Below are 23,579 nucleotides of genomic sequence, written 5' to 3' on the forward strand. Positions count from 1 at the left end.
ACTTTTGACATCCTTTGATATGGTTCAAGCAAGCGTGCCCGATTACATACACTCGGTTCTTCTTGGGGTGGCAAGAACTATGATGTCGTTGTGGGTTAATAGTTAGTACCACGAAATGACTTGGTACATATATAATGTGTCATTCAATATCCTTCTCTGCCTTCATCTGGCCCAGAATGTGAGGAACTGGTGCTTATTGTGGGCCCATTAAGCTTTTGTTTTTGAAGCATACAACAGTAACTTGGTTAATATGATTAAAAGCACTCCGGGCATGCCCATGAAAACGTATAAATCATTTTGGTTGGAGAAGGCACTAACACTTTACAGGAAATAAATTATGAAAAATGTGATGTTTGAATGTAAAGACACCTTTGAGGCTCTGGTGAAACCCAAACGTACTGTAAGACATGTTGCAAGATCTGAGGGTGAGAGTGCTTTAGGACTCTCATCAAAACAGTAGAGGAATCTGATTTCCTAGCGCTGCATAATGTGAGTCTAAAGAGACTAAAAGACACTCTCCCACAGTCATACTTCGAGATGAGAACAGTGCGTCCACTGTAAATAGGTTCATTGTAACAGATGTAGGAACTGGTTCCAATTTAGGTTTTAAAGCACACCTACTTCTCAGCAGTCCCAAACCCAGATCATTTCTAACCTGTGGGGGAAATCCTGGGACATATTACAGCCATTCCCAGCTTCTGAAATAAAACAAAAGTGTTTGTTTTTATCTGTGCGAAAGTTACGTGTTGACTATATTGTTCTATTTCTCAACCACTATGAGGTAATCACATGATTGAGATGTAGGACAACCGTACAACAGCATGTCCATGACATGTGACCCAAACAGCTTGATCAGATGTGAAGCAGAGCTCGAAATGAAACTTGCCTTTTTTAATTTCTCTTTACCATTCTTCCAGAATCTTCCCAAAGTAAATGTTCAGCCGTTCCAAACTGTGCGTGAACCGTCCGTGTTTTCTTTTTCAACGTGGCTCTAGAACCTAGGTCATTCACAAAGCTTTACACGTAGGCTAAGTGTAGACCTATAGGCTGAGCTGTTAACTGAGACAGAAATTCACATTGTAATATTCTATGTAACTCATTGTGTGCATTGCGGCCTAATTAGCTCAATTGATTGCTTCCTATGTTTTTTTTTTAACTCGTCTTTAGAAGGTCATATCTCAGCCTCAGAATGTCATAGAGATGAACCAAAGATATCCCCCATGTGCATAAGAATCCCGTCTTTAGCGGCCGCTGCCAACAAACTGACTCAGCTCCAGCCACCTTAAAAATGGGAATTGATGGAAATTATGTAAAAATGCACCACCAGCCACTTTAAACAATGCCACCTAATATAATGTTTACATACCCTACATTACACATCTCTTATGTATATGTATATACTGTACTCTATATCATCTACTGCATCTTGCCATCTTATGTAATACATGGACCACTAGCCACTTTAAACTATGCCACTTTATGTTTACATACCCTACAGTACTCATCTCATAGGTATATACCGTACTCTATACCATCTACTGCACCTTGCCTATGCCGTCTGTACCATCACTCATTCATATATCTTTATGTACATATTCTTTATCCCTTTACACTTGCGTGTATAAGGTAGTAGTTGCGGAATTGTTAGGTTAGATTACTTGTTGTTATTACTGCATTGTCGGAACTAGAAGCACAAGCATTTCGCTACACTCGCATTAACATCTGCTAACCATGTGTATGTGACTAATAAATTTGATTTGATTTGATTTTGATTTGATTTATCGTCTTTCAAATCAAATCAAATCAAATTGTATTAGTCACATACACATGGTTAGCAGATGTTAATGCGAGTGTAGCGAAATGCTTGTGCTTCTAGTTCCGACAATGCAGTAATAACCAACAAGTAATCTAACCTAACAATTCCACAACTACTACCTTATACACACACAAGTGTAAAGGGATAAAGAATATGTACATAAAGATATATGAATGAGTGGTGGTACAGAACGGCATAGGCAAGATGCAGTAGATGGTATAGAGTTCGGTATATACATATGAGATGAGTACTGTAGGGTATGTAAACATAAAGTGGCATAGTTTAAAGTGGCTAGTGGTACATGTATTACATAAAGATGGCAAGATGCAGTAGATGATATAGAGTACAGTATATACATATGAGATGGGTAATGTAGGGTATGTAAACATTATATTAAGTGGCATTGTTTAAAGTGGCTAGTGGTACATTTTTACATAATTTCCATCAATTCCCATTTTTAAAGTGGCTGGAGTTGAGTCAGTATGTTGGCAGCGGCCGCTAAATGTTAGTGGTGGCTGTTTAACAGTCTGATGGCCTTGAGATAGAAGCTGTTTTTCAGTCTCTCGGTCCCTGCTTTGATGCACCTGTACTGACCTCGCCTTCTGGATGATAGCGGGGTGAACAGGCAGTGGCTTGGGTGGTTGTTGTCCTTGATGATCTTTATGGCCTTCCTGTGACATCGGGTGGTGTAGGTGTCCTGGAGGGCAGGTAGTTTGCCCCCGGTGGTGCGTTCTGCAGACCTCACTACCCTCTGGAGAGCCTTACGGTTGTGGGCGGAGCAGTTGCCGTACCAGGCGGTGATACAGCCCGACAGGATGCTCTCGATTGTGCATCTGTAGAAGTTTGTGAGTGCTTTTGGTGACAAGCCGAATTTCTTCAGCCTCCTGAGGTTGAAGAGGCGCTGCTGCGCCTTCTTCACGACGCTGTCTGTGTGGGTGGACCAATTCAGTTTGTCCGTGATGTGTACACCGAGGAACTTAAAACTTTCCACCTTCTCCACTACTGACCCGTCGATGTGGATAGGGGGGTGCTCCCTCTGCTGTTTCCTGAAGTCCACAATCATCTCCTTTGTTTTGTTGACGTTGAGTGTGAGGTTATTTTCCTGACACCACACTCCGAGGGCCCTCACCTCCTCCCTGTAGGCCGTCTCGTCGTTGTTGGTAATCAAGCCTACCACTGTAGTGTCATCCGCAAACTTGATGATTGAGTTGGAGGCGTGCATGGCCACGCAGTCGTGGGTGAACAGGGAGTACAGGAGAGGGCTCAGAACGCACCCTTGTGGGGCCCCAGTGTTGAGGATCAGCGGGGTGGAGATGTTGTTACCTACCCTCACCACCTGGGGGCGGCCCGTCAGGAAGTCCAGGACCCAGTTGCACAGGGCGGGGTCGAGACCCAGGGTCTCGAGCTTGATGACGAGTTTGGAGGGTACTATGGTGTTAAATGCTGAGCTGTAATCGATGAACAGCATTCTCACATGGGTATTCCTCTTGTCCAGATGGGTTAGGGCAGTGTGCAGTGTGGTTGCGATTGCGTCGTCTGTGGACCTATTGGGTCGGTAAGCAAATTGGAGTGGGTCTAGGGTGTCCGGTAGGGTGGAGGTGATATGGTCCTTGACTAGTCTCTCAAAGCACTTCATGATGACGGAAGTGAGTGCTACGGGGCGGTAGTCGTTTAGCTCAGTTACCTTAGCTTTCTTGGGAACAGGAACAATGGTGGCCCTCTTGAAGCATGTGGGAACAGCAGACTGGGATAAGGATTGATTGAATATGTCCGTAAACACACCAGCCAGCTGGTCTGCGCATGCTCTGAGGACGCGGCTGGGAATGCCGTCTGGGCCTGCAGCCTTGCGAGGGTTAACACGTTTAAATGTTTTACTCACCTCGGCTGCAGTGAAGGAGAGCCCGCAGGTTTTGGTAGGGGGCCGTGTCAGTGGCACTGTATTGTCCTCAAAGCGGGCAAAAAAGTTGTTTAGCCTGTCTGGGAGCAAGACATCCTGGTCTCTAGCCTAACGCATTGCAGAGTTAAGCATCATTAACATGCTTTATATTATCAGGAGCCAATTTTTCCTCTTCAAAATCTGAAACTAACAAGGTATACTTTTCCCCTTTTATTTAAGGGGAATTGCATACCTTCCACAAACCCCTTCCATTTGAGGCATGATAGCAACACAATTTCTGAAGTAGTAACACACTTCCTGTAAAAGTAGTATTAGTAACAGACTTTTTGTAGTAACTTAATACTTTTATGGTTTATATCTTTGGACATCTACTATTTGGTGCAAACGTTGATTGAAGTGCAAATTTAGATTATGAAAACCTGTCACATTTAAGTGCAATTGACCTATGTCTGCAACCAACTTTAAAATAATTCACAGATGACTATACAACATTCTGGTTTAGAGATACATTCACCATAAAACATTCAATATCCAACAGATTAAGGTTAAAGGGGCAATCTCCGGTGCTATTTTTTGTTGTTATAAATTAATGATAAACGCATTAATTGTTGAAGAATATAACTTACATGTATCATGATCTTAGTTCAACTGTCATACACCATCAGAACCCAAAATATAAGCTTGTTTTACTCCAATGTTTTGTAAACATTGTCCTTTCATCCATATAGCTCTGTCTATGATTTTGAGAGTGGTTATATTTCTCCAGCCCATCCCTCAGCTTTTTACAGAAAAATAGACAGGTAGAACACTTTATTGTTTCAGCTGATGATTGGCCCTTTAAGGAACAATGTTTAATACTCCTTAGGATTGTCCACTTTATTCACACATTGACGAAGGTTTCATAAATGTTACTATCTAAACAAAAATGACTGTACATATTAATTATAGAAGGTACACAAAAACATCAGCAGTTTAACAAGACGAAATAACATGTTTAAAAAAATAAAAAAATAAACACAATTGCCTAAAGGATGTTCAAGTGGGGTGTCCAATCAAAAACATATTTCGATCAATGGGTAAAATAATATGTTTATTGTGTACCAATGGTCCGAACCCCATGTCTCTATCATAATCCATTCAAAGTTATTGGAGTTTTTACTCTTGTAGGATGGCCAGAATTAGTGTGACTAAATCAATGGTGGTCAGAGAAAAAAAGTGGTCAAAAATCGGGAAAATTGCTTTGCGTTAGCTAGGCTGGATTCTGTGCAAGAATTAAGGCTACTGGCTACCTGAAAGGCTCACTTTCACGTTAAACTTGTCATCTTTCTTCTGAAATCCGCAGGACATAAACCACATATACCGCAGGTTAAGAGTGCTGGGACAGTAACCCAAAGAGCGCAGGTTAGAATCCCAAAGTCGACTCTGGGAAAAATGTGCGCTTGAGCAAGGCACTAAGCTTTAGCTGCTCCTGTAAGTCACTCAAATAACTAAGATGGATATCTATTTTTGTTCTTTTTTAAGATTTCTCACAAAAACAAGTGTATCTCGGTGAAATGTCAATAAAGCACTGAGCGTATGCCAAGCTTTTTATTTTCAAAGCCTTTTATATTTACTTTAGCTCATATCATGCTAATAAAACATTTTGTGACCCGTGCAAACAACTTTAAAGACGACGCCCACAAAATGTTAAATCCTCAAAAGTTGTTAAGAGAAACGTGCATCGCAATGTCAGATGCATTAGGTTACAAAATCGGACTTTTGGGATATAATGATACGTTAGCGAGAGAATCCACTGAACGATTCAGAACATGAATAATCATATTTGTCTTGGTAAAATGCATTTTATGACATAAAGAAGTGCATTTTCACCCCCTCTGGACACCCTACAAAAAGCAACAAACATAACTGCAGTACTGTTAAAGATGGATGCCGCAGTACCGTCTGCCCCACTGCCGTTGTTATTATTTTCTTGCCTAAGCGGAGGTGTGGAGCCTCACACATATTCTGGTGTTCTATCGCGCGTGCAATGAGTCCTAAACTCAATCGTAACTTGGAACATTATGGAAGTGCCTCATACTCGAACTGAAAAAAAGAGAAAAGAAATACAACCTAAGAATAGCATTTCGCAATATAAGGTTATTATGTATGTTATGTATTGTCATGAGACCGTGGTTGCCAAGGTTACTCCAATCCCTCGCCACTGCAACTCTATGGAGTTAGCTATACATCATACTTACTGCATTGGACAGGGAGCTCTAACGGGACGTAGTTTCTCTGGCAGAGGTATACAAAAGCAGCAGCTAGCTTACAGGGTGCTCCGGAGCGGCCCGAGACAGAGCCACAATAGCTTCTCTCACACACCGATAAGAACTGGCCTGGGTCCACCTGAGAGAGAGAGAGAGAGAGAGCGAGAGGTCATGAGCAGATGAGCTCCTGCATTTTTCAGCATGTTTTAAAGAAAAAAAGGTAAACATGGATTCTTCGGCAGGGACATATAGAGGATGTTACCCTCCACAACATAACCTTCACTCCAAATCAAAACTTCAAACCTACAGCCTGATTTGGACGGAATACCTGGAAGCATTCCTACTACGAAGGATTATTATTCCCAAGCTATACAGCAAATGCTCTGGCAAACAAACAGAAACCTGAAAACACCATCCAACCTGGAACTGAGTGAGTAATGTTAAATCTGAAGCTATTTTAAATTTTTAAAAGACAAGAAAAATACATTACAATGATATATTTTACTTTATAAGGACTGAATGCTAAGTTAAGGCTACCAAGCTTGCTAGGACAAAGAGATACAACTTCAATTAGCACTGACATGTGAAATGAGAGGTGTCAAAGCCCTTGAGCCCAACAATGGCAGAAGAGTCGCAGAGTCTACCCCAACCAAATGCAGAGGGTTTTGAAGCCGCCTCCTGGTGTTCAGAGGTAATTAAAATACAGTACCCTCAAATTGTAAAAAATGATAAGGCACGAAAAGAGTACAAAATGAAGCTCCTTATGGAAAATCAAGAGACACTTTTTTGCTGACTGTTATAAAAATTGGAACATAAGCAAATTCATCTTCCACACAGACCATCCCCTGGTATGGCACAGTGCTATATTAACACACTACCCATATGTTAAGAGGGCGGGTGTTTCCGATGGGTGGAAACTCAGGATACTAGACAACGAGGACTCGGAGTCAAAAAATGTGAACATGTACAAATCTGGAACAGTAATGGTACAGGGAAACCCCAAACAGTTTCAGCTGGACTTTCACATTATCAAAGAAATAGCTCAACAGGATCTCTGAGAAAGATACCCCGAGCGTGTCAGACCAGACCTCTTCATTAAACAACGCCACAGACGAGCAACCTCAAGCAGAATGTCAACCTTCCAGCACAGAGTACTACTCCCTCATTGAAATGAAGGATGTATTTACCAAACTGGAGGTAAGGCAGGTGGAGCTGGAACAGGAGGTGAACACACTTCAGTCAGCACAAAAAAATCCTCCAGCTCAACAACACCCCCTCAACCAGACCCGGAGAGAGACATATCTGCACTCTGGACTGTGGTGAGACAACATCAACAGGAGAAAGAGCAGGAGAAGAACAGAGCACTAGATGAAAGGATCAGAGTGCTGGAGGAGAAGGTGAGGGGGATGGCGTGTGACAGAGAACAACCCATTAGAGAGGTGGCCACCACCGCAGACAAGCCAGCAGAACAGTCCACCCCAGACCCTGACCATAACCTTGACATCACAGCAGTCCACCCCAGACCATAGCGTCAACATTACAGCAGGACAGACAAATGAAGAACCCCAAGCACAGGGGATCCCACCCCATCTGAGCACCCCCCCCCCCCCCGTCAGCCACCCTGATAGCGCTCCTGACAACACCCCCACACCCGCTGAGGACATACACAAGCCACAGATTGTACTCCTTATAGACTCAAACGGGAAATATATACAAGTAAATAAACAGAGTGTCTAAAGTCTGGTGTCCAAACACCCAGTGAGCCCTAGACCTTCTGTCTGAGGACCAACTAGGGTCACCCAGCCACATAATAATACACACAGGCACAAACAACCAGAGAGCACAGCAGGAAAGGGTGGCCACAGCACTAAAGGGAGTCATTAAAAAAAGCTTCTTCTACTTTCCCCAACGCACAAATGGTTATCTACACCTTGCTACCACGAAAAGACTACCACCCTGCTACCATACAGCTGATAAACAAGTATTTCCCGTGACTGTGCCTCAAAACCAAATACCTGGCCCACCACTCCACCCTGGACTTGAACAGCCTTTACGACCAGGTCCACCTATACAAGGCAGCAGCGCCCACCTTCGCCCGGACCCTGTCTTGATTAAAGTGTGTTTGTGTAAAGCTGTCCTCACCACTCTGAAGCAGGAGCCCAGTGGAGAGTCACGGGCAGAGAAGAGAAAGTCACAGCTCAGAGAGTCGGCAGTCGACTTAGAACAGGGCTCTGCTATCTGTGGTACACTGCCGCACTCAGGACTGATCTGTCAGCACAAACACAAGGGAATGAGAATGAAAAGCACATTCATACATGTTATTATTTATGTAGGCTGCTATAACTGTAAAGCCATAATGTGTTAAATGTGTCTTGTCCTACCTGCCAGCTGTGCATAAAGTCAGCCATGTTGTCAGCCTGGGAGCCATCAGGAAGAGGGAAGTCATTTCCTGCTTCATTGTCATTGGTCCCTAGGACACCAGTGGACACACCTGCATAGACAATCAAAGACAATGAATGGCATAGAGTCAGTGAAGAAGTCACTAATTACTTCTGCTTGAACTAAATACTACTACCATACACCGGAATAAATACGACATGGGATTCCCAGTCAACCAAAACAGTCATTATTGTTATCAAAAGGTTAATGGTGCGCAAACGTCTTCTTTTGAATCACGTTCATACCATGTAGCCAGCCATCCAGAGTCAGGCGGCACAGGTCGAGCGATGGGTCACATGACACCCGCGCTCCATTCTGATTGGACACCTCGACAACATTCCCCTCTTTCCTGATGACCAGCCCATTATCACTGTAGGATGTCTGTGTGACATGACAATTGAATTTCACCTGCATTAATAGAAAAATAATACATGTTTTATCAAATCATCCTTTCAAAAATGTAATTAGAGAACAGTGTAAAAACAGTTTATTATAAAGTCCTGTACCTCTCCATTGTGGTGGATGGCAACAGTGCTGTTATTCATCCGCACCAACAGAGTGTGCTGTGAGCTGGAGTCTGAACCTAGCAGCACAGTGAAGGAGTCATCCTGAGTGACATCGTGGGCTAGGATGACTGGACACGGGCCTGGCAGCTCATATAGGTGGCCGTCGAACGACACCACAAACTGGTTGGCCACCAACAGAGCTTCATCTGGTGGAAGGAGGGACGGACGGAGAGAGGGATCAGCCAATATCACAAAGGATGGATGAGACCAATGATGCATTTTAGAGGTATTAAAACAACGGCCCAATAAATACACAAATTCTCAACGAATCTTTCCTCAATTCCTCGCGTCCTGTCTCCTCACCTCCTTCTCAACGCTATTGGAGGAGAAGGTCCAAGGTTGGCAAGAAGATGAGGCGAGAGAATGCATGGGAACATACATTGAGAAAGAGCCCACGGCTCCAATCCCTATTCAAAATGGCGGCCTAGCTCACGGCAGAAGGGGCTGTCCGTGATCTTCCGTTTCAGGCGGTAGAGCTCGGCGGTGGGCCTGATGGAGGTGAGGGCCTGCAAGGGCCTGAGGAGCCACTCCTCCAGAAGGACCTCTACCACCCCGAACTTCTCCATCCTGGACCAAGGGCCCCGTGCCAGGGGCAGGGGTATAGTTACAGACACAGAGCAGTCACTGGGGGAGTAGAATAGAATGAAAGAGATACTTTCTTGTCCGTTTTTGTAAGAACAGAAATGTGTCTTCTGCCTGTCTCAACAGAAACATGCAACAGTCATGTTCCGTGTAGCTCAAGTACATGATAAACCCAGTCCAGGAAATGTTTAAGGATATTCTTTAATTTAATACAAAAATAATATGGTTAACAAACAGAAATAGAAGCTCGGGTAGATTTCGTACCTTGCGGAGAGTTTGTACACAGAGGCCAATCGTCTTCTGACCCCCGCCAAGGCTACTGCCAACCTCAACTCTGCCCAGTGGCCAGTCTGATGGCTCACCTGGTACAAATATGCAAGCGTAAATTGCCAGAAATAAACTCCTTCGTTACTCCTACAACCACACAATTTTCTCCAAAATGGCTGCCATACCAATCGATTATTCCCCTTATCTAGCATTGTGTCTCTCTCCACCATAAACTCACCACATCCAGGATAGTGCTGAGGGTAGTGAGGGTGAACTGGGCTACTGGTCTAAGATGAGGGTTCTCCAGTAGGGGGGGTAGGAGCTCCACCAGTCTGTCAGTCCACATGGACACGGCCTCCCTCCATACAGAGTCTACCTTCTGGCCTGTCACATCATGGTACGCCTCGGCTATAGTGGCCAGTGGTCCTGGGAATGGGGATAACGGAGGTGGCAAAGTTAGAAGGTGTAGGTATGTACTGTACACGCATATGCACACACACAGACACACACACACACACACAGACACACGCATATGCACACACACAGACACACACACAGACACACGCATATGCACACACCCAGACACACACACACACACACACGCATATGCACACACACAGACACACACACACACACACACACACACGCATATGCACACACAGACACACACACACACAGACACACACATATGCACACACACAGACACACACACAGACACACACACAGACACACACTCACTCACTCACTCACGCAGAGACACTGAATCTCCATAAACTTCATAAACAAGTGAGTGACATTACCAGACTGATAGCATAAACCCTAGTGGTTAGGTAAAGATACATTTATGACAGGGTTAGACTCCTAACAATAGGTCAAAGTTCACTCACTCCTGAGCTCATGCTGTCCAAGCTGAGAGGCGTGTTGTAGTAGGAGGAGGAGGCGTGGCAGACTGTGAGTCAGAGCGTGGCGTAGTCGGCTGGTCCTCCAGGAGCCCCACGCTCCTCCCTCTCTCTGCCCCAGCAGGGCCTCTGTTCTCTGGGTAAAACGTAAGGCTGCGCCGCTCAGCTCCTGAAGCAATTCAATGTCCTTAGACTAGTAGCAGCAGGATTACAGGGCATAATTGTTAGAAAGCTGTTAAGAAACATTAATTGATTAATCTAGGGAGTATTAACATTTGATTTTGACAGATACTCTTTTCCTGAGCTACTTAATAATACAATTAGGGCATTCAAGTAAGGGACTGTGTATTTAAGTATTCAAGTAAGTCATATACCACGGAAGTAAATGAATTTCCAAAGCAAACCTGCCGCCCGAATTCTGTCAGGAGGTGCTGTAACGTCTGCACTCTCTCCAAGATCTTCTTTCTCATCTGAGAGCCCAAATGGTGGACCTGAGCCTGGAGACGGCATTTAAATAGTGGGATAATCAAGAAACTGGTTTCAGGAAGTCTGACAGGATGTCTCCTGTTTTCATGAGACAGATCAACAGTTGCCTTCTATTGGGTGTAAATCTCTTACCTCCACTGCCAATAGGCTCTCTGCACATCCCCTGGCCCGTAACCACAGGCTCTGATTGGCTGTGCCCACAGAGACGGACGTGAGTGACTCAAGCAGAGTCCCGTCCTCTCGTCTCAGTACTTCAAGGGTTAGGCCTAACTTCCGTCGGCCCTCCAGACAGAGTGCCACTGTGAGGTCCTGATCTGGTCCTATACCTGCACACACACACACACACAAACCAAACACACACACACACACACACACACACCAAAGACACAATTATGAACGCCAAAGTCAAGTAAAATCTTAAATCATGACATGATCTATTGAGATGAAAGCTATGCAACGGGCAAGCCCAATATTTCCAGCCACAACTTATTTTGTCCTCAATCTTCAAGCCTTCTGTATATTACCGTTCCCATATCCAGCTGTGGCATGTAGACAGCGTCCCTCTAGCGCCCCCCTCAGCCACACCTGCTCACTGCGGTCGAGTCTGACCTGGATCTGCACCCCAGGACCCAGCAGGGAGGAGAGGGCACTGCCCCCTACCTTCACACTCCAGTTACCCACCTTAGACTACAGCACAGACAGGCAGGCAGACAGACGGACAGACACACACACACACAGGTAAAAAGGTAAATACTTTACACGGTACAGACACAGATGGCTATAACATCCAATGGTATGAACATATGACCTTGCCCCATGCCCTTGCTATAATACAGTCATGCATATTTAATATAATAAACATACAATGCCCATAATGTACATATATTGCAATAATGTCAGTGCTCACCTCAGTTACCAGTGATATGTTGGTGCTGTGTGCGGTAGAGGAGTTGGTGAGAGCCAGGGTGAGGCTGCAGTGTGGCTGTCCCGCCAGAGAGAGACGGGTCTTGCTGTACAGCAGCTCTGTCCCTATGTTCACTCTGTGGTACCCAGACCAGCCAAGAGACTGACATATAGGTACAGACAGACAGACAGACAGACAGACAGACAGACACACACACACACACACACACACACACACACACACACACACACACACACACACACACACACACACACACACACACACACACACACACACACACACACACACACACACACACACACACACACACACACACACACACACACACACACACACACACAAAAGCTAACTGGTTGTACTAAGTGCTTACTCTGTCTCTGTATAACAGCATAATAATTAAGTTAGGTCGACGATGACCTAACACGATGACATACTCACCAGGTGCGGGGGACAGAGGCCCACCTGTATGTGGTGCTCCATCCTGTCTCTGAGGTTGGTGTGGAACTGGGCCAGCAGGGTGTGTGAGGGACAGGGGGCGGGAGACACGTTCTCTGCTCCAGCCTCCAGCTGGAGGGTGTGTAGTCCTGTGGCACTCCACTGTGGAAACATACAACACACATTCTATAGACTACACCATTAACCCTTTAAATGGAACAAGAGGCTTCGATGATTTGCTTCCCAAATAACCACTCGTTATGTGATCCAGATTAGCGATTCCTCGGCACTGATCACCTGAAAAAAATAAATGCCGTGCCTCTATTTAACCAGGGAAGTCACGGAGAACACTTGATCTTTTACAATAATGACCTGAATTCAGTACCTGGTAGTTCATGCTTTGTCTGAGGCTCTTGTCGCCCCACTTCAGCTCAGCATTCTGGGAGTAGGAGTTCCCTTCCTTGGCCACTGAGACACATCCCTCAACAGCCACCAGGGAAGGGACCACTTCCTGTAGGTCACACACACGCACACACTCCAGGTGAGCTCCAGATGAAAGATTAGAAAAAGGAAACACATCTTGGGTGTCGCATTAAGATCCTCTTAAGTCGATCGTTGTTCATCCACTGCCTACCAATCTTAACGTTTTGGGAAATGCATCCCTGTTCAACCTCTATTAACCAGTGGGAACCGTCAACAATAGATGGGTACTAGAGTGGGAATTTGTACCCACAGGCTTAAATAGGACATGATATTGTATGTCTGTGGTTGTACCTGCGCAGGAGAGAAGCGGGCACAGGCCTGCCCCCTGCTGAAGCTGTCCAGCCACTGCTGGCTGAGGGTGAGGGAAACATTCACAGGAGAGCCACTGTCCCAGGAGACATGGGTCTGAGCTCGCAGAGAGCGAGAGAAAGAGAGAGACACACACACGCGCGCGCGTCATAAATCAATTATATTGATGCGTGCGTGTGGTGTGTGCATGTGTGTATCTTGCCGGTACCTGATGGTTGCTTCTTTGCTCTGTGGCCGAGGCGTGTGAGATTGTGTGGAGGTAGAGTTGGGAGAGTGTTAGGGTGAATGGCTGTCTCAGCTCCAATGTTGTCTCACTACTCTCCCCCTGACCCCTCCACAAGGAGAGAGCTCGAACCTGAACAAACACAGACACCACCAGGTCCACAATAACACATTCCAGAAAGACAAAAAAAAAGCACTATAATCATCCTATACAGGCACCATAGGATGTGATTGTCTCCTTCAGGCATCCTCTCTGGGGATTAAGGTTGCAAAATTCCCAAAGCTTTCCAGAAATGCCCTGTTATTTCAAGAATCGCAGTTGGAGGATTCTCCTGCAGCCTGAAAAACCCTACTGGGGATCAAACAGTACACTCATTCATTCATTCATTCACTCATTCGTCCAGTCATTTATTCATTCATTCACACATCGATTCATTCCAATGATCCAATACGTCGTTGACTCTCAGCTCATAGCTCAGTAGTGTCTCACCTCCTCCCGTCTTCCATGTCTGTTCCAGCCCAGCACAACACTGTCCAGTCTACCATGGAGGGAACGCTCTAACGCCACATCCAGACTGCACCCGTGACGCACAGACGCAATCTGAACTGAGGACAAGGAAACATGTCACATAGGTAAAGAGCGCAGGTATAATGTTTTCTAAGTTCTTATAAGTATATAAGAGCCTAGATGATGTCTTATGTCTTATGATGTTATTATTTATAGGTACATTCCGACAGATTCAAAATGGCTGGTATTTAGTCAAGTACTATTATAACATGATTATAAGACATTATAAGCTGGTTATACATGTCTGGGAAACTGGCCCATAGTGTATAGTACCCTTGAGTGTGCGGTCTCCCAGCTGCAGTCCTGGAGGGGCAGAGTAGAGGCCTGCCATGTTGAACTCCTGACCGCCCCACACGGCCCAATGCTGCAGCTGGTGGCTCCAGTTCCTTGCCTCGTACGACATCCTCACTGCAATGTTCCTGGGCAGGGGCTTCAGCTAACAACACAACCAATCGCATGGTCAAACACATTTCAATTGAGGAATTCAACTGAAATTCCGATTCCAATTTCGTCTAATGTTCCAATTACACTGAGGTAAATTTGAATTTCAGTTTAACCTCCTGAATTGACTGAATTGAAATAAAAACTCACCTCGACCCTGGTAATAAGTACATTGCAAAGTATTAGTATGACAGCTGTGATGGTGGCACGGTAGGAACGGTTATTCAGAATGCATAATTTTAGCATTTGCAGATCATTTTGAAATATTTCACTGTGTAATTACATTGTTTGCGGATCTGAAGGAACTAGATATCTGAAGGATCCTGGTCTTCCAACAGACTTAATAAAGCTTACACCTATATAGCACCTAAAAATACTGAATAGGTTTGTTTTTGGACTTGGCCAATGTGTTTAGTGAGTGAACTCATAACTAGGAGACCGCTAGTACAGTGAATGAGTGCCTACCTGTGGGTAGGTGTGGTTGAGCTCCAGGGCTTGACGGTAGCCGCCCTCAGTGACAGCCAGCTCCCCCAGAGCCCACAGCTTCCTCTTGCCCGACTGCAGCTCCACCATCCCCCTGACACTGGAGCCTGACTGGTTCAACTGAACACAGAAACAGGGGAACTCTGTTAGACTAAGCCACATTTGTCAAACACAAGGCTCGCGGGCCTTCCATGCCGCCAGCGACACGCTATGCTACAAGTTCCAGCAGGAACGGCCAACGTGCTGCGCACCAAAGGCTGTGCGTTGCCACACACACACACCCCTCCTCCTAGACCAACCCACCCACGAACCAGCCAGTGGGCTGTATCATATCGTTACTAAACATTTGCAGCATCCCAAGTGTTTAAGGACAGTGCTATCCAGATTCCTTGGGACTTTTCTACCCTAAACCCCCCACCCTATTCCCCCTAGTAAGAGGTTCCTTCCAAAATGCACTGAGGAGCAAAGATACACGACATTACCAAGAGTATGTGGACACCTGCTTGTCGTACATCTCATTCCAAAATCATGGGTATTAATATGGAGTTGGTCCCCCCTTTGATGCTATAACAGCCTACACTCTTCTGAGAAGGCTTTCCACTAGATGTTGGAACATTGCTGCGGGGACTTGCTTCCATTCAGCAACAAGAGCATTAGTGAGGTCGGGTACTGATTTGCAATTAGGCCTTGGTCACAGTCGGCGTTCCAATTCATACCAAAGGTGTTCGATGAGGTTGAGGTCAGGGTTCTGTGCAGGCCAGTCAAGTTCTTCCACACTGATCTCGACAAACCATTTCTGTATGGACTTCACTTTATGCACAGAGGCATTTTTATACTGAAACAGGAAAGGGCCTTCCCCAAACTGTTGCTACAAAGTTGGAAGCACAGAATCACCTAGAATGTCATTGTATGCTGTAGCGTTAAGATTTCCCTTCACTGGAAGGGGCCTAGCCCGAACCATGAAAAACAGACCCAGACCATTATTTCTCCTCCACCAAACTCTACAGTTGGCACTATGCATTGGGGCAGGTAGCGTTCTCCTGGCATCAGCCAAACCCAGATTTGTCTGTCAGACTGCCAGATGGTGAAGCGTGATTCATTACTCCAGAGAACGCATTTCATTAAGCTCCCGATGAACAGTTCTTGTACTGACATTGTTTCCAGAGGCAGTTTGGATCTCGGTTTGGGAGTGTTGCAAGCGAGGACAGACGATGTTTACACGCTACGCACTCAGCACTCAGCGGTCCACGTTCTGTGAGCTTGTGCGGCCTACCACTTCGTGGCTGAGCCATTGTTGCTCCTAGACATTTCCACTTCACAATAACAGCACTTACAGTTGACCGGGGCAGCTCTAGCAGGGCAGAAATATGAATCAACTGACTTGTTGGAAAGGTGGCATCCTGTGAGGCTGCCACGTTGAAAGTCACTAAGCTCTTCAGTAAGGCCATTCTACTGTTCATGTTTGTCTATGGAGATTGCATGGCTGTGTGCTCAATTTTATGTCAGCAACGGCTGAAATAGCCGAATCCACTAATTTGAAGGGGTGTCCACAAACTTTTGTATATATAGTGTTTGCTAAGCAGGTAGCTAGATACTCTAGTGCATGCAGACAATATCAGAGAGTAAGTATCGAGTGACACACACAGCACTTGATTCAATTGTATCTGCTGGTGATGGGCAGGACTCGCAGGAGGTACAGTATGTTTGTAAATTGTTTTGATCGAGCTGTGTAGCCTATTGATTCCTTCTTGATGGATAAATCAAATGAAAACGTTTGGTCGTTTCTCTGTAATACTAGCCACCTAGCGATTTTATGAACTTGGCTTTAGCTAGCCCGATATCGCAACCTCATAACTAACTACCAAGCCACGTTCAGAAAGGAGCCACCACGTAGAAATATGTTGAACCATTTATTAAAGAATGAATCATGCAAGTCTTGGCAATATAGGCTCTGCTCCTTCAGGGTAGCTTACGGCCCAAGCAAAGCTTCAATATATAAAATGACCTACAAGCAGTGAGTGCGGTAAGCTATACCAATCCCCCAGCAGGAAAACAGAACCTAAAAGGTGAAGGCTGGGTTGGTAGTGGGAGCAAAAGAAGCAAACCGCATACTAGCAGCGGCAGCAGGATGTGTGAGCAGAACCGGGTTAAATGAACCGCCAAATATGGTAGGTGTGATTGCTTCTAGCATCTAATTGGTGCAATCTCAGCTAATGAGTCTGATCTGGCGTTGCTTTATTTAGAGTAGCTTGTCTAACTATCTCAGCTGGCATGCCTGCTAGCAAGGTTACTAGACTTTAGAAAATACAAAAATTGCTCTAATTCTCGGGTTATGATACTATATACCATTGTGGCAGTTGTACTAAACGCATAAAAGGCATAAAAGTTCTTAAAGAATCAATGTGCATCGTTATTTAAAATGACAAATAAACATGTCAAGAGGTATGCTTAGATAATAATAATAATAGACATATTTTTTACATAAAATTAGGCACAATGATTATGACTCTAGATTGCAGGAAAAAGCTGTTTCAGCTGTTTGAAAAATGATCCAGCCAGCCCCCTCTGGACACCCACCCTCCATTCTCAAGTACTTCATGCCCCCTCTAAAATAATGGGTGCATGACACCCTATAAATGATCACTAAATGACACTAGGACACACACACACGAGTATAAATAAGTCAACAGTTGAACCTACTTTATGAAATGACAAGTATGGGTGTGCATACTTGGAGTGTGTCTCAAAGTGGGCGTGACGAAAGAAGTGGGTTGATCAACAGCGATGGGTCTAACATCAGCGCTCCGTTATTGGTTAGACAGTTTTGATTGAGTGGTTTGTTTTTTGTTTCTTGCTATGCAACTACGGTACCACGACAGTTAGTTTGGACTTCTGTTTTCAAGCCATATGATGAGTCAGTCGTATTTCACTGTTACAAATAATTGTACATTTTCACATAATTAAACAGACTATTATTTATTTGTATTGAAAGTACTGATGCTTGTATGCGTGTGCTTACTGTGACTCACCCTGATATTGGATACACTAGGTAGCTAATTTCCACCCCGTTGCGGAACAACAGTCCTTGGCAAGCGAGAGCGAAGGACACTGTGTCTCGGTGTTGTTTCTGTTCATGCCCTCCCCATTGAGTAGACTGTATCAAGGTGACATCTAGATGGTTATCAATGTTATTTATTTCTTGTGTAGGCTGCTATTCTACTTGAAATAAAATAATGGGTGGGGGGAATACATTTTATCTACCAACGGCGACACCGTGATAAAGCTGCCCAGTGGGAAACACCTCAGGTCGGCAGGCACCTCCATAGAACAGCAGTGCTCTGGTTGCCATGTTAGATCATGTTACTGCCAGCGACACCGTGATACAGATGCCCAGTGGGAAGGAGCTCAGGTCGGCACTAGTCACTCACACCGGTTTATCGACTTGTCGTGCAGCCCAGTCAGTCACGCAAAACGGTCTTCAGTGGCAACAAATGTGCCCGATTCGCTTTTCATACACACACTTGTGTTGATCCTCCCACTTCTTTCGCCACGCCAACTTCTACACTCCATGTACGCAGTTTCCCATGACTGATTTTACAGCCTGAAGCATCGGTGTATTCAACATGAATCGCGCTGCTAACAGGGGGTTTGACTATACAAGCGGTACTCTCCTAGCTATGCTAGCTTCACCCTAATGTGGGTACTAACAAGCTGTCTGCAACACTTGTCCAGCCTGGTGTAGCTGTGGCTCGCCGGCAGACATTTGTCAAAGCAGGCTTGAAAGAGCAAAGAAATACATGTGAAAACTGTACATTTTTAACGTTGTTCTGCTGTATATAGATTATGTCAACCCGTATTTCTGTGTTTGTATACATCGAATCACAGTTTTGTCCTACAAATATAATTATGACACCATGTTTTAATGAATAAAGTAGACTGCCTAGTACAACCAGTATGTGGAATCATTCCAGTCTTGCTATGTTGTAAGAGCATCCATCTCCTTGCTGATGCCTGGGCTGGGGTCAAAGGCCATTGATTCAGAGTTGGCACTCACACAGGTATAGAAAAACAGCACATCCAGTAAAAATAGCCTGCCAACAGGTGTCATTTGAGCAACTGCTAAACAAATGGTTGGACTGCTTAGGATAAGCATTTGAACTGGACCTCTATACAAATTGCTCTGTCCAGATGATCATACAAATGGATCGTACAAGGGGGTCAGGTCATAGGCAAACAGTCGTTTCTGGGACTTCAAGTGTAGCATCCAACATCTGTGCTTTTCATCTAAGAACAAAAGAAGAAGATTAGGTCTACAACAGCATCCTACCATCAACAACACTCAATGATGATTATTGCCAAATACTATTAATAATTTTACATTGACATTTTAGTCATTTATCAGATGTTCTTAACAATGATAAAAATGGCAAAATCTTACCATTCCATTTCCTGATGCGCCAGCAGGATATCTCAATGGACAAGAGTCTTCCTTGAGTAAAGGATTTCTGCTGAGGACCCTTCACCTCTATTTAAATCATTAAAGCGGTCTCTGGTGAAATCAACATGACATGGTTTCTGATGAAGAGGTCTCATCCTTGCAAACAAATGTCAACCATCTGCAATGTGCAGCGGGGAGTCGAGACACACTCCGAAACAACCAACTCTTTTACAGTTTCCTCTTTGATCAAACCCGTATTTCTGAGCTTATGCCTTACAGAAATGTTTCGATTTTAGCTGGAGTTGCACTACAAAACTGTCTGAACGCAATCTCTCTCTAGCTAGCATGACGGCGGTGAAAATGGCAGCAGTAGGTGTGAGAATTAACGAACACACACACACACACACACACACTGTACCACACACCTGAGATCTGGCGTTGAGTTGAGTGGGCAGATAGAGCAGCAACTGTGGGATATTCTGGACCACCTTCACCATCAGCTCCTTACTAGACACGAGCACAAACATCAACCAAGCGCATGTTGCTTTGTGTTTGTGTGTGTGTGTGTGTGTGTGTGTGTGTGTGTGTGTCATCATACCTGTCTGGTAGATGATGTCCCTGAATGATGAGAGCCACAGAGGAGCTGAGCTCAGGGTTCACAGCTACAGAGCACCTGAGCTGAGAGTCAGTCAGTCTTCCCCAGGCCTCCACCTACACACAGACACACACGTGTCAGTCTACCTTACCAGTACGTCTGTTAGCGAAGCATTGTGTGTGTGTGTGTGTGTGTGTGTGTGTGTGTGTGTGTGTGTGTGTGTGTGTGTGTGTGTGTGTGTGTGTGTGTGTGTGTGTGTGTGTGTCAGCCAGCCTACCTGTAGAATAGGGCTGGTCTGACCCTGTAAGCTGTGTTCTATTGTGGCTCTGGCCTCCATGGACCCTCCATAGGTTCTCCAGCCCCTCACATCCCCAACAACACGCACCCGTCTCCCCTTACAGTGCAGGTCCACTGACACACTCCTCATGGGCCCTATGGAGGGGAATGAATTAGGGCACTAAGGAGAAGTAGGCTAGTGGAGAAAATGCATAACTGTGTACATACTGAACTTCAAGGAGATTCCAGACATGTCACAGATTGGTTAAGACAGAACGTTACATAGGACATGTTTGACCAATAGCGAACGTTACAAATAGGTCCACTTTCTGTCATTCCGTGACGTTAGCTGGGTTAGTGTGCTAACCTGTGAATTGGGCGGTCAGGGCTGTGTCCAGACTATATGGCAAGTCTGTACGCGGTGATGAGGGAGGGGTCAGAGAGAGCAGCATGGCTAGATGTCCATCGGCTACACTGATGTTCAGGCCAGAGCCCAGCAGCCTATGACCATCCACAGAGAGGTGAGCCCTGGACCTCAGCTGAGACAGCACCCTGCGTGTGGAGCATATGGCCTGGGAGAGGGAGGAGAGGAAAAGGACAGAGGGAAGGGGAGGAAAGGCGGTGGGGTGGGGAGCAAGAGAAAGCGGGTTCGAAGAGAATTGAAATGTACTGCAGGAACACCCACACACCCAAACACACTCAATTCACTGAAGATATTGCCAAAGATATTCAGACTGGGCATAACTCTTTACCTCCATCGTCTGTGGAAAACCTCTCTCTTGAAGCCAAAGCCAACTGTGCCACAGGTTGCCTCTCAGTTCAGTAGCCAATGGACTGTCCTTCAGCTGAAGCCCCAGTCCTGCTAGCTGAGCTCCAAATTGGGACTGAATGGTCAGGTTCCTCACCTGCCCAGAACCAAGCTCTAGCTGGAGGCAGAGCAAAGGCATCATACTGAATACTTATCTAATAAGATACAGTAGAAAAACAGATCGATATATAAGCCAAGGAATCTAAACCTCTAAACCCGCTTTTCACATTATCATGCCAACCTGAACCGTACTGTGTTGGCTTGGATATTGTTTTTTTCACATTGTCCTTTCCAGCCTGGTTCCAGCAACTATGGTCAACCCAGTACAGCTCGGCTCAGGTTGGTTTGGCTTGGATCGTCAGTCTGACGTCTCTAACCTGGATACTGTTGTTCTCTGGCAGTCCCCAGGTCTTCAGAAGTTCCATCGTGTGATTGACAATGCTCTTCACCCTCACCATCCCTTGACACCTCTCTACGGTCATCTCCTCAATGAACTAAAAATAAGTGTTTACCATAAAGACGGACATATACACATACCAAAGACACGTGAAATTGGCTAAAATGAATATGGTGGTATAATCATTATATTGCATTCACTACTACATTCATTATGACTACAAAGAAGGACACATCTTAGGGTACATCTCAATAGTGTACAATTGCTTCTTTGCATTCTTTCCCTGATGTACGCTGTGGTATAAAAAAAGATGCAATGCGTTTACAGACCAGTGCAGATGAAGGAGAGGAGTCTAGGAAAGGAAGCGACTTTAGACTATTGGGATGCAACCCGCCCACCCCCTAGTATACAACAGGGCAGTTTTCTCCGTAGAGATACAATATCATACTTAGGGCCCTGTGTTTTGCGCAATTATGTGCCATGCCTGGATTTTAACCTTTAATTCAAGCTTTTTCATCCAACTGTTCCCTTTTCTTTTGGTCCAGTACCATCCTCAGACAATTGCTATATTTTTTGGTGTGAAATTCTCATTTTTGGATAAGGCTTAAAATGCAGGATAAAATATTGATATGTCACATGATTGCGCAAAACACAGGGCCCTAAATAAGTGTTATATTTAATTATGTGGTTTCCTCTCTAAACAGCTGCTGTTAATCAGGTTACCTGTTGGCTACCCACGATGCAGTAGAGGAGCCAGTGGTAAGAGCCGTTGCCATGGCTCTCTGAGCGCGTCGCCATGGCAGAATTGGCGGGGAGACCCACCCTTTCTAGCAGGGGCACAGAGTGGTTGAGATGGGCTGATGCTTCCTGCCAACCCTGGCAGACACAAACAGAAGTAGACACAGTACTTGAAATGTATTCATTCATCTCTATGTTTATCAGTCAATGAACATGCATTGTTCGGAAGAGGCCGTTCGAAACACTGAAATGTTTGTAATTATGAAATGTATGGAAAAAACAGTAGCCTACCTTTGTTGTTTTCAGTGCCATCAAAGCCTGTAGTTTCTTTTCATCCATCGCCATGGAGACATGGGTGTCTAGGAGTGTCTGGGTGATGCCCAAGGACCAAGAAACTTTCATCTTAACTGGACTACCCCATTCCTATAAAATATTTGGTATACAACATTATAGACTGGAAAATCAAACATTGGTTGAAAATGGATGAAGAGTTAGTAGTTATTAACATAGCAGTGTATGATTAAGTTGCACCTAAGAGCTGATCTAAGTTCAGTTTCGCACTTTTCACCCAAATAGTTCAGGTTATGACATAGGGACGGGAAACTGATCCTAAATCTGTGCTTAGGGGAACTCAGTACCCAGTGCGAGACAGTGTCAAAGCTGTTGGTAGTAGAATAGAATAGAATACTTTAATCAAAATGTGCCGGTACCTGTAGTGCAGTGCAGTTGTTGTGGTACACCACTGCCCCCTTCAGGTTGTCCCTTGTCATCACCGTCGCTGAGCCTCTCACAGCACATTCCCCCAGCTGTAGCTCCACCTCTGTATCGTAGCCCTGTGAGTCTGCCCTACCACTACCGGTCACCACTATCCTACTCTGGCCCGGTATCCCCTCAAGGGCCGTGAGGTTGTGACTGAGGTGTCCCTCTAGCCTCAGCCCAGACCTGGCCCCTGCGGTCAGCCTCAGGGAACCCCTCTGTTGCCCCTCCACACTGGCATCCAAAATGGCCACCCAGATGTTGTGGTCATCTGTTCCCACAGAGCCATTCAGTTGGACCTGGGAGGGGAGGTCAAGACCCTGGGGAAATAAAAGGTGGATGGGAGTGTGATTTTGTGATTTAACGGCATGGCTTTCTTCGGGCATGGATATTCAGTAAGAGAGTGACTTACTTGCTGTCCCAGATCTGTTTGTAGGCGTTGGCTATGGAGCACAAACAGATATGGAACCAGGCTAACTAGATTAGGCTACATACAGTAAGTTGGAT

General features: G+C 45.2%; 1 protein-coding gene across 1 annotated transcript in view; it reads right to left on the reverse strand.

Moving 5' to 3' along the window:
• Nucleotides 1–4,506: 4,506 nt before the first annotated feature.
• Nucleotides 4,507–23,579, reverse strand: part of LOC139551048 (uncharacterized) — a 71,556-nt gene continuing 52,483 nt past the window's right edge. The window contains exons 45-74 of the mRNA XM_071362399.1: nt 23,027–23,392; nt 22,608–22,739; nt 22,302–22,454; nt 21,559–21,675; nt 21,126–21,299; nt 20,741–20,945; nt 20,375–20,529; nt 20,101–20,213; nt 19,928–20,009; nt 15,047–15,184; nt 14,414–14,576; nt 14,063–14,178; nt 13,559–13,705; nt 13,333–13,446; nt 12,944–13,069; nt 12,562–12,720; nt 12,106–12,264; nt 11,723–11,885; nt 11,331–11,524; nt 11,117–11,209; nt 10,701–10,905; nt 10,052–10,239; nt 9,811–9,908; nt 9,398–9,588; nt 8,905–9,110; nt 8,644–8,806; nt 8,341–8,450; nt 8,102–8,227; nt 5,951–6,098; nt 4,507–5,795 (exon numbers count right to left, since the gene is read on the reverse strand). Of these exons, the coding sequence (XP_071218500.1) occupies nt 5,785–5,795; nt 5,951–6,098; nt 8,102–8,227; nt 8,341–8,450; nt 8,644–8,806; nt 8,905–9,110; nt 9,398–9,588; nt 9,811–9,908; nt 10,052–10,239; nt 10,701–10,905; nt 11,117–11,209; nt 11,331–11,524; nt 11,723–11,885; nt 12,106–12,264; nt 12,562–12,720; nt 12,944–13,069; nt 13,333–13,446; nt 13,559–13,705; nt 14,063–14,178; nt 14,414–14,576; nt 15,047–15,184; nt 19,928–20,009; nt 20,101–20,213; nt 20,375–20,529; nt 20,741–20,945; nt 21,126–21,299; nt 21,559–21,675; nt 22,302–22,454; nt 22,608–22,739; nt 23,027–23,392 (4,515 nt within the window). The 3' untranslated portion in view covers nt 4,507–5,784. The remainder of the gene's footprint in view (nt 5,796–5,950; nt 6,099–8,101; nt 8,228–8,340; nt 8,451–8,643; nt 8,807–8,904; nt 9,111–9,397; nt 9,589–9,810; nt 9,909–10,051; nt 10,240–10,700; nt 10,906–11,116; nt 11,210–11,330; nt 11,525–11,722; nt 11,886–12,105; nt 12,265–12,561; nt 12,721–12,943; nt 13,070–13,332; nt 13,447–13,558; nt 13,706–14,062; nt 14,179–14,413; nt 14,577–15,046; nt 15,185–19,927; nt 20,010–20,100; nt 20,214–20,374; nt 20,530–20,740; nt 20,946–21,125; nt 21,300–21,558; nt 21,676–22,301; nt 22,455–22,607; nt 22,740–23,026; nt 23,393–23,579) is intronic.

Source organism: Salvelinus alpinus, chromosome 23, assembly GCF_045679555.1.
Source record: "Salvelinus alpinus chromosome 23, SLU_Salpinus.1, whole genome shotgun sequence".
Classification (NCBI taxonomy): Eukaryota; Metazoa; Chordata; class Actinopteri; order Salmoniformes; family Salmonidae; genus Salvelinus; species Salvelinus alpinus.